The following is a 10,560-nucleotide window of genomic DNA, read 5'->3' as shown; positions in this document are numbered from 1 at the left end:
TCGTCGGTCGTCGGTCAGTTGGTCAGTCGCTGGCCCGGGCTGGGCAGAGCGAGGCGGCGGCTGTTTGATTTCATGTTCACATGTGCCAGTGTTCAGCCCAGCTGCGGCTATTTTAGCCATGTTTTATTGCAAATATTGTGCTTTTACCACATTGAAAAGCCAAGACCATGTTGACCATCATAAATTTCATAGCAGCCTGGACAGGCAGATTCGATGTGGGTTTGAACGGTGTACAAATGCTTATCCTGATGTGAAGCAATTTCGAGTGCACTTGATTAGAACCCACAACTTCAGAGCTAATGTGAAGGGCCACACAGAAAAGACAACAGTTAAAGAAAACGCAACTTACAAGTGCACTTTGGGTAGTTGTGAGAAGTTTTACTGTTATGATGAACTGCTAAAGCATTTGAAGAATCATATCAATGATGGCCATTCGGTGTTGTGCCCCTATCATCCATGTAACAAGCGGTATTCTCTGGTGTCTTCTTTAACTGGTCACATTAGCAAAAAGCATAAATCTGAGCTTGTTATTGTTAGTGATCAAGAGACTGTTTTTGACTGTGCTGAAAATCTTTGTTTTGAAGAAGACGGTGAACTCTTAGGTCCTGGTGGCCCTCCAACTTGTGATGAAGATTCTGCTGTGCCAGTAGATGTTCATGAATTATATTTGAAAAATCTTGCTCAATTTTATTTAAAACTGGAAACTCAGTTTATGGTGCCTGCAAGTACAGTGCAATATATTTCATCAGAGATGAGTAATATCGACCAAGTTGGTTCAGATATCATTTTAAAACTGATAAATGATACTTTAGTGAAGTTGGGCTTGGACAATGAGCAAGTGAATAAGGTAACGTCTCAGCTTGCAAATCTATTTTCTCAAGCAAATGCAAAACTAGGAACAGACTACCTGAGAAAAAAATTCTTTCGTAACCTACCTGGTTACGTGAAACCCAAAGAAATTAATATGGGTGTTGGTGATGATGGAAAGAAACGTGTTTTTCACTTTGTTCCAATTGATGCCTCACTTAAGGCTATGTTAAATGACAAAGCCATTTCAGCAGCTCTTCTACAAGATATTCAGAATATGGCCACACAAGTGTAGGAAGATTTTTATAATGGATCTGTTTTTAAAAACAATACATTTTTTAAAGAAAACCCTGATGCTCTACCTTTAATTCTCTATCAAGATGAATTTGAAGTTGTATGTCCCATTGGAGCTGCTAAGAATAAGTATAAAATTTTAGCTGTATATTACTCGTTGGGAAACCTTCCACCCCATGAGCGCTCCAATCCAAAAAATATCCAGCTTGTAGCACTGTGCCGTAAAAAGTACTTCAATGCAGAAAAGGTTTTTGGTACAATAGTGAAGAATTTACTAAAACTTGAAAAGGATGGAGTTGAGGTGAGCCCAAACCAATTTAAAAAAGCAGCTATTGCATTCATTGCAGGGGACAACTTGGACAGTCACAGCCTTGGCGGCTTTGTAGAAAACTTCAGTACATCGCATTACTTTTGTCGCTACTGCCTTATTCACAGGAAAGACTTGAATAACTTCCCTAGTCAGACTATTCCTGAAGTTAGTACTGAAGAGGATTCTGAAGCAATGGAGGCTGGTGACTCAAGTGATGGAGAGGAAGTGAGTACCGACTCTGAAAGTGAAGCTGATGGTGTTAGCTCAGGTGACAGCGAGTCAGAATCGGAGGACAACAGCGATGAAGAAAGCTTAGATGAACCACTTGTATATTTACAGAAGTCACACCCCAAAAGGACAGTAGAGAGCTACAAAAATTCTATACTAAAATTAGAATCTACCTCTAATAAGAGCTATGAGGGTATTAAAAGTGATTCACTTTTTAATCAGCTTGCTGCATTCCATGTCTGCTTGCCAGGACTAGGGCCATGTCTGGGACATGATCTTACTGAGGGAGTAATTGCTTATGATTTGGCACTTTTCACGCAGATTTTCGTAAAGAAAAAGGGGTGGTTCACTTATGCAAATTTAAAGACAAGAATTGAAAACTTCAAGTACTCCTCTATTGATTTGAGGGATAGGCCAGTACCTCTTTGTGAAGATGCCAAAAAAGTAGTGGGAGGAGCTTGGCAGGTCTGGACCCTCTTAAGATTGTTCCCCCTAATTATTGGAGATAAAATAAAAGATGTTGAAAATTCTGCTTGGTTGGCCATCCTCAAGATGATTGAGATTATGGAAATGGTCACAGCACCTGCTATTCATCATTCATTTATTGCACATTTACAGTTGACTATTGGAGAGTATCTAACTTTAAGAGTGAAGGCATTACCCCATGTAAAGCTTCGACCAAAACATCACTACTGACGCACTTCCCAAAACTCCTAAAGGAGCTTGGGAATCTAATGAAATGTTGGACCCTCCGCTTTGAGTCAAAGCATTCCTACTTCAAAAGAATAATGAGAGTTTTAAAGAATTTTAAAAATGTGACTTATTCTCTTGCTGAGAAGCATCAGCTCTATCAGGCACTGCTACGTGAAATAGAGGATTATGAAACCTTTTTACCTGCTGAAAAAAATCTTTTAAATATTAATTTGTACAATTTCAACCTGCAAGTGGCAATGTATGAGAAAAATTTAATTGGTGATATTTATGAGTGCAATACTTTCTGCTACAAAGGCTGTACGTACAAGAAAGGAGATGTTGTTGTTCTGAGACAAGAGGCTTACAATGTTAATGTTGTAATGGGTCGTATAGTGCTTTTGCTTGTCGATGACCATGGACCTCACTTGGTTGTGGAAGTGAAACAAACTGAATTCAATTCTTCAATGCGTTTCTTTGAGCTACAAGACGGTGACAACAAATACAAGTGTATAAGTCCAGATAAACTCCTCTCTCCAGTACCTCACCATGTCTACACACATTGTTTAGTTGCTCAAGAAATGAAGACCTCTTGATATAGTTGTATTGTATTTCAAAGTAATATTTTGTTCACTTCATAACAAAATTTGAAAAAGCACATGTCACCTATTTTTTAGACAGTCCCTTGTGGTCTGTCTCTACCCGAAGGTAAAAGTTTCCCGTTTTGATAAATATTGCCGGTTCTCGTTATCCAGTTTTGATAAAGATTGCCGATTGACGTTCAAGTTCCAGTTTTGATAAGCCGATTGGCGTTGATAAAGATCAGTCTTGCTATAATATTAGGTTGTGGGGGAAGGCTTTCCGTCCGTTCCGGCTGTCCGTGCCAAGCCCGGTGGCAGTCTCCTGTCATCGCTCTGCTGGAGTTGTAAACATTTACAGCATTTGCTTCAAGCTGCGCCCCGCGCCGGGTCATAACGAGCCGGCCGACCCCCACTTCAGCCCCTTGAGGCTCGCAGCGCAGCTCCTCGCGCCCCGCGCCCCAACCCCTGCCCTCTTAGAGCTCAATCGGCACCGCGCGCCACATGGCCCGTCCACTTGAGAAGTGGTCTCAGTCTGATCAAATTATAAGTTTGAACCAGAACGCTCTGAAATATGAAATGTGCTTGTTTTCGCGCACGCAAAAATTACGAATTCAGCAAAATTTGAATGGTGAATCTAGCATAATTTGCTGATTTTCGTTGTTTTTGATTTTAACCACAGCTTTCTGAACTGAAAAAGCGCTCGTGGGTAAGGTGAAAGTATCCCGTCTTGATAAAGGTTGCCGTTGCCGATATTGCCGATTAACGTTACAGTTGTTTTTTTTTAAATGACAAAAGTTTTTAATAAATTTGTGATGCATTACCAAATACTTTTAATTTAACTGTACATAATGAAAGTTTCAATCACAACACATACTCTCACTTCTTCTCTGCAACTCCTGAATTTACTGCAGCAAACACAAATGCCACTCTCAATTACGCCCAAAGTATCTTCGCAGGCTTGGATAGTACACAGGGCCGGCTGCAAAAAAGGAAAAAAAACAAACATTAGAAAAGTTTTTTATCTCCTTATCTATAAATTATAAAGATACAAAGAACATCTTAAAGTTAGATGGATAGATAGGACTGAAGGGGGAGAGCAGTCAATCATGCTGGGAACAAAACAAGACATTGAAAACAATCTCAGAAGTACTCAACAATACAAGGGTTGAGCATGGACATTGCGCTGCCCACCCTGGCCGAGAAGACCATGGAGCAGGAGCGCCCGCGGGGGAGGGGGAGGGGGAAGAGGAGGACAGCTATTAGCTATTCGAGGTCAGAGAGGTCACTGCTACGCCCGTACACTCTTCGCCCGGCCAGAGGCTTGCGACAACCTCGACGCCACGGAGTCGCCCGGCCAGAGGCTTGCGACAACCTCGACGCCACGGAGACCTTGATGGTGGTGCTGGTGATGGCGTCGGGCGCGCGCCCTGCGCCGCCGGCAAGGTCCTCGCCAAGAAGACCTTGATCGTGGTGCTGACGGAGGCGGTGGGCGCGCGCACCTCGCCGCCGCCGGGGTTCTCGCCCAGAAGACCTTGATCGTGGTGCTGATGGTGTCGGAGGGCGCGCGCGCGCGGCCATGGCCCTGGCCGCCTCCAAGTCCGGCTATGCCGCGCGGGCGGCGCGGCGGGCAGCGTGGAGCGACGCCACGACCTCGACGCCAAGGAGTTCTTGATCGTGGCGCTGGTGATGGCGCCGGGCGCGCGCCCTGCGCCGCCGGCAAGGTCCTCGCCAAGAAGACCTCGATCGAGGTGTTGAAGGTGTCGGAGAGCGCACGCTCCTGGCCCTCGCCGAGCCGGGTGGAGCATGGCGGAGGCCAAGGAGTACGTCGGAAAGGGGGGGGGGGGGCACAGGCTGCCATGAACTGAGGTCACCGGAGTCACTACTTCTAGCACCCCTCCTCGCTCGGCCAGCCGGAGGAGCGTGGCGACCTCGGCGCCAAGAAGAGCCCGAGTGTGGAGCTGATGATAGTGGCTGTGCTTACCTCTTTGTCCGCCTGCATTGGATGGCCATTCTTTCATTCTTTCGAACATGGTACGTTTTTTCTGTAGTTGTGCTATCAGGCGCGACAGTTTGACAATTTCTTCCTGAAACGAAAGCAGTTTTGCTATGATCAGAGTCTGGTATTGACAACTTTTGTTATCAAAATACTTTAACCATAACTTTACATCGATAAAATTATTACATGCCCGGTCCAATTCATTTTCACTAGGCATTGCAATGCTTTTGAAAGGTTTCCTTGGAAACAGCTTGCTTGGTTGGGTTTGGGAGGAGTAATTCCCTTTCCCTCCCACCCCCTCCGATATGTGATCTGAACTAGATCAATAAATAACTTTGTTATTAAAATGAAAAATATTTTGTTTAAGAGAGTCATGGATGGTAACTCCTTCAAGTATCCATTCAACATTCAATTTATCATTGACCAGTTTCTAGCTTTAAGGGAATGTAAAGCAGGTGAAGCATTACCTTGTTTGACCCTCCGCCTCCGCTTTGAATCTTGGTATTCTAATTATAAATGATAAAGTTGTAACCTGTAAGAGGAAAATATACGAGTTAAATTGGTGATAGTTACAGGGAGGTAATTTACTTAAAAATAAAACCATACCCACCTCGATATTACTGAAGTGTGACCAACTTTAATAGCCTAGTTAAATTGGGTAAAGCATAACCAGATGGAAAGCCTTGACCACAGCATCACTACTTGAGACGCGTTGCAAAACTTGTACAACAGCTTGCGAAATCCAACAACTTGTCGACCCTTCGCTTTGAATCTTAGCATTCTAATTTTAAATGTTGCTGCAAGAGAAACTTTATGAGCAAAGTAAAATAGGCTATAGTTACAGGGAGGAAATTTACTTGAATATGAAATCTTACCCACCCTCTTAATAATAGTACAAGTAGTAGCAACCACTCCACAGATGTTTTATGTCTAAGACTGTGCAGAGCGAGGCTGCGGCCAAGCTGAGTTTCTTGGCTGTAGAACCATTGTTCGCCGTGTCCTGTGTACTTCATAGCAGAGAGGGATCGTCTCAGTTTTATCATTACTTCGTAGCAGCGCGAAGATTCGGATATCTTTATTGTTTTTTTTTAATCATTTTAAGTTAAACAAGCACAGCAGACAAGAGTGTTTGTTTTTCGTCCAGAGAGGTCAGTGTTCATGCCAATCTGACGGCGAGTACCTCATGCTGCAAATTACTCCTGTTTTCGTGATTTTAGACAAATATCGATCTGAAAAGTATTCATTAGGCTGTCAATACTCGTTTTGATAAAGAAGCGAATGTACCTCGGCATGTGTCCTACTTTTGTTGGTTGAGTTTGTAAGATTTGAGGTTGGTAGTACTTCCTCTCTCTGGCTGTCTCTCTCATTTATGTGCTGCGTTCTCTCTTCCCCCTTCAGTTGACGACCGGCTTTTCATTTCGAGCTGCGAAATCAGCTGTTGCCTCAGTCACCTCTCCAGCTCCGTCTGTTTGGTCCGTCAGTGTCAATTTAGTTTCGTGCTGCCGTGCTGCTTAGGCTTGGCCCGTCCGATAGGCATTGTGTTCAACAGCTGTTGTGTCTGGCGAAACCGTGTAAAAAATAAGCGCACAAACAAGGTAAGGTTAGTTTCATTAGTTTTGGAATAATTGTCTCAGCTCCCACCTTCCTTCTTCGTACTTGTGTGTTTATTATTCCGACCCTTACTACTTTGTCCGAATGATTCTGTCCTCCGTTAATTGAGTGTGCCTAATCAAAAGCCTAAATTTAGCACCACACTGCGATTCTAGATAACTTTCCTTCGTTTTTAGTTTGGTTTTCTTGTTCACTTTCCTTCACAATTTGGAGGTTATCTGGTCTGTGGTATTTGCTTTAATTATGTTTTCTTTGAGTTGCAATACTGTGGCAAACGTGTGAAGGTCAGGAGGCTAACATAGTTTGGTTTTCTTGTTCACTTTCCTTCACAATTTGAAGGTTATGTGGTCTGTTACACTTGATTTAATAAAGTTTTCTTTGTTTTGCAATTCTGTGGCAAACATGTTAAGGTTAGAAAGCTAACTTTGTCTTTGTTTCAGCCAAGATGCCTACAGCAGTGCCTACTTTTACCCTCAAAGTGAAGGATAAGCCAACCAAAATTCTTGTCACCAAACCTACCATTGACGATATCATCAACAGAGCCATTGAGAGGCTTGAGGTTGAGCCAGGGGAGTTCAAGGTGAGTTTGGCATTGATTGTGCCTTAGCCTTAACCTGGTTTGGCAGTGTAGCTTATCCGAATGTTTAACTTGGTGCTTACAGTTAGTTCTGGACAATGGAGCAATTTTGGAGGACGACGAAGTGCTGACACATCTCCCTCCTTTGACTGAGCTAACTCTAGTTCCAAAGACTGGGGAATGGATGGACACCAATGAAAACGTGATTAATGGTAACTATATTGTTATTTTACACTAATCAAGTGCCTGTTCTGTACGAAAGGTTCCTTCATTATGACCTTTGATTGCAGTTACTCCGAACATTACCGTTGCTTCTCAACGCCATTCATCACCATCAGTTTCCACTCCTCGTCTCTCAAATGCTAGAGGCAATTTTCCATGGAGAGTACTTGATGATTTTAAGGAACATCTCGAGTCAGGATGCATTGATCTTCGTCAGAGAAAATCAATCCTTCACAACCTTGCTGCTCACATGTCAGCTAGGAATGATTTCTCCAGAAAAACCTGTGTATCATTAACTAATGATCTTTTTGAGAAGTATCCCAAACCATTCGAGATTAGAGATGCTGATGGTGACTTACTTAGTGATGGCAAAGCATCATTCTTTAACAGCCTCTATGAGCGAGTAAACTTCATTAAGCCTCAAGCAAAGAAAAACAAAAGAAAAAGGAATGAAGCTGAAGATGAGGATGAAGATGATCCGAAGTGGCCTCACATATGTAATGACAAACTCGACTCTTATGGATGTGCTGCGTGGCAACCGCATTTACCTGCTAATGAAAATGAAGCTACCCTAGAGAGACTGAGGACACAATTGGCGGATACTTCTTCTGAAACTGAACTTCTGGAGTTGCTGGAGAAGTCATATTGGCTCCAGCGCCACCAGATTAATTTCAGAAAAGGAGATATACACAGTGTGTTGTCAAAGTGGCCCGCCCTTCAATCTCCTAATCCTTTCCAGGCACACAGCACTATGCTGTTGGGAAAGGATGTAAGGACGCTGTGGGCTGGCTCCCACAATCGGCTTTTAAGTCTTTATAATTTTTTAGCTGACTATTGCACGTCTACAAATCAAACTTCTAGCAATCGGGAAACTTTATCTGAAATCAAAGTAGTGAGAGAGGAGGCCGAAGCGTCTTCAAGACTTATGGATAGCCGGAAACCATTCTTGATAGCAGCATTTATTATGTTGGTCCAATACTTAAAAGAAGATTTAAATTGCCTATTTAAATTGGTTGATGTGAGTACTTCCTAAATCTTTTTATGGAATATTTTTTTAACTGCCATTTAATGAAAGTAACATTTCTTGTGTTGTTGCAGTGCGGAACCAATGTTGAAGAAGTCAAACCCATGGCTGAAGTGGACCGGCCGCTCCTCATAATCAGAGGTATGCTCTCCCCTCTTCTGTTTACCATGGTTGGGCTTCTGTATGTTCCTAACTGTTTTGTTTTTGTTTTTTTAAACTTTGAAATGGTTTATTTCCAGGACAGTCATGGTTTGACTCCAATTGTATGTGCTTCATTGCCTGTGAGGGGGACATCATAACTAGTACAAACAATGCTCTAGAAGCCTTCAAGCTGCTATTTTTATCCTACTACAATTTTAACTACCACTATCCAGAAAAGGGAAGAAGGTTTCTAGAGTATATGCAAAGGTTATTATCACAATATATGTAGATTTTCCATACTTTCAAACTTCTCTACTTTGCTTTCTTTATTTTATCTTAGGGCCATCTTTAAAATAAATCCTGTGCAAGGTACCAGGAAGGCACCAGGTGATAAGCGAAGAGCGACTAATAGCGTGGACCCAATGGTTAAAAAGACCATAGCTAAAGTTGATAGTTTTTATGTGAAAATGATGAACATGACAAGGATGCATGTTATGGATGGTGAGTTTTTAAATCTAAATTAGTCTTTTTAATGCAATATTGTTCATTCTACCATTTTTCAATTTTGCAGACAGTTAGTTTAGAGCACTAATGAGTTTCTTTTATTTTGCTTGGTGAGTAACAGTTCAGCCACATGGATTTTCAGTGCAATGTTTACTCTAGCCTTTTATCACAATATTTCATTCTGTCCACAGTGATTCCTTTTTTAACCTGACACAAAATATTGTGTAGAATGTCTGCAAAGGGATTCTTACCCAACCTGACTGATCCAGGTTGTTAGAATGCATCCGTGCGTCCTATTAATGGTAAGTTTCTAAATTTGATTAACTTGTTTCTTTTTATTGCTAACATTTTATTATTTTATCTTAACTTTTTTCCATTTCAGATTTCTCCAATAATTTTTTATTGTGCAATAACTATATTTTAAAACGAGACTTGTTATTGAGCATCAACTTTTTATTGAGTAGCAATGTTCTATTTTGCTTTGTGTGTGCTGGGTATACGTTTGAAATCAAATTATGCAACACAAAGGTTTTTTATCTTCTCTTTATTTATTCTGTATTGTTTACAGGACTTCCAAAGCTGTTAAATCATGTACAAAATTATTGAGATCCCTTGAAAACCAATTTTCAATAAAACTGAAATTTTATCTACAAGTTTTTTTCTTTTCATACATTTTCTTCTGGATGATTCAGGACGACCCACACCTTCGCTAATGGAAACAAAGGGCATAACAATCTACACAAACTTTTGAGTCATAACTGCAGCGTGTGCATAGGGGAATGACCACAGGCAGATGGGCTTTGGCCAACACTATTCTATGTGCAAAAGGCTACATCAGCCTAGCAAAATTTCCACAACTATGTGATATTTACCCTATACATCTGTGTTGCACGAGCTCAACACTTGTCGAGCAAAAGTACCACACGCGTATGGGATTTACACCTCACAGTCGTACAGAAAAAATCCCATACGCGTGCAGCAGATCTGCAAGACGGGGGTAGGATTTTTCCCATACGACTGTGTGGGAAAAGTCCCATACGTGTGTAGCAGATCTACCACACGCGTATGGGATTTTTCCCACACAGTCGTGTGGGGAAAATCCCACACACTGTGTATGTAATTTGCTTCATACACATTTATGGGATTTTTCCCATACATATTCTTTACAGTGTAAATCAAGGTTGTAAGAACCAAAATTTAGTTCCTAAAACTGACTAAAATTTAGTAACCCTATTTTTAACTAAATATAGTCGCACCAACCAAATTAAGTCATCTAGACCAAATTATTTCATCGCCACGAATAAAATTTTAGTCCCAGGAGCTAAAATTTCGTCGGTTTTGAATTTGGTTATATGGACTAAACGGTCTTCTGGGTGTGTACAGCTATAAGACGTTTAGTCTTCTTGTACAATTTTCAATAAATATAGTCGCACCAACCAAATTAAGTCATCTAGACCAAATTATTTCATCGCCACGAATAAAATTTTGGTCCCAGGAGCTAAAATTTCGTCGGTTTTGAATTTGATTCTCCGGACTAAACGGCCCTCTGGGTGCGGTCCACTTTTTTACGCCTGG

At 41.6% G+C, this 10,560-nt stretch overlaps 1 protein-coding gene across 2 annotated transcripts; it reads left to right on the top strand.

Annotated features, from left to right (window-relative positions):
* The first annotated feature begins 6,729 nt into the window (after window positions 1-6,729).
* Window positions 6,730-10,091, top strand: LOC113209743 (uncharacterized). Of its 2 annotated transcripts, XR_008011166.1 has the most exons (9): window positions 6,730-7,097; window positions 7,180-7,306; window positions 7,385-8,334; window positions 8,415-8,481; window positions 8,580-8,748; window positions 8,822-8,982; window positions 9,053-9,095; window positions 9,177-9,287; window positions 9,368-10,091. XR_008011166.1 is itself a non-coding variant. In XM_052267669.1 (8 exons), exons 1-7 carry the CDS (start codon window positions 6,963-6,965, stop codon window positions 9,058-9,060), a joined length of 1,617 nt encoding a protein of 538 aa, XP_052123629.1. In that variant the 5' UTR covers window positions 6,730-6,962; the 3' UTR covers window positions 9,061-9,095; window positions 9,177-9,354. The 2 variants fall into 2 exon arrangements, 1 of the variants encoding a protein (XP_052123629.1); XM_052267669.1 differs by lacking the exon at window positions 9,368-10,091 and having other exon boundaries at window positions 9,177-9,354.
* Window positions 10,092-10,560: the final 469 nt, after the last annotated feature.

Source organism: Frankliniella occidentalis, unplaced genomic scaffold, assembly GCF_000697945.3.
Source record: "Frankliniella occidentalis isolate FOCC.00 unplaced genomic scaffold, Focc_3.1 Scaffold57, whole genome shotgun sequence".
In the NCBI taxonomy this organism is placed as follows: domain Eukaryota; kingdom Metazoa; phylum Arthropoda; class Insecta; order Thysanoptera; family Thripidae; genus Frankliniella; species Frankliniella occidentalis.
This window is presented reverse-complemented; position numbering and strand designations above follow the sequence as displayed.

Bases quoted from the DNA above. Each gene is read 5' to 3' on its own strand.
- LOC113209743 (XM_052267669.1), top strand. From the start codon at position 6,963: ATGCCTACAGCAGTGCCTACTTTTACCCTCAAAGTGAAGGATAAGCCA. The intron at 7,307-7,384 runs GTAACTATATTG...CTTTGATTGCAG, and splicing joins CAATGAAAACGTGATTAATG to TTACTCCGAACATTACCGTT. The intron at 8,482-8,579 runs GTATGCTCTCCC...GTTTATTTCCAG, and splicing joins GCCGCTCCTCATAATCAGAG to GACAGTCATGGTTTGACTCC.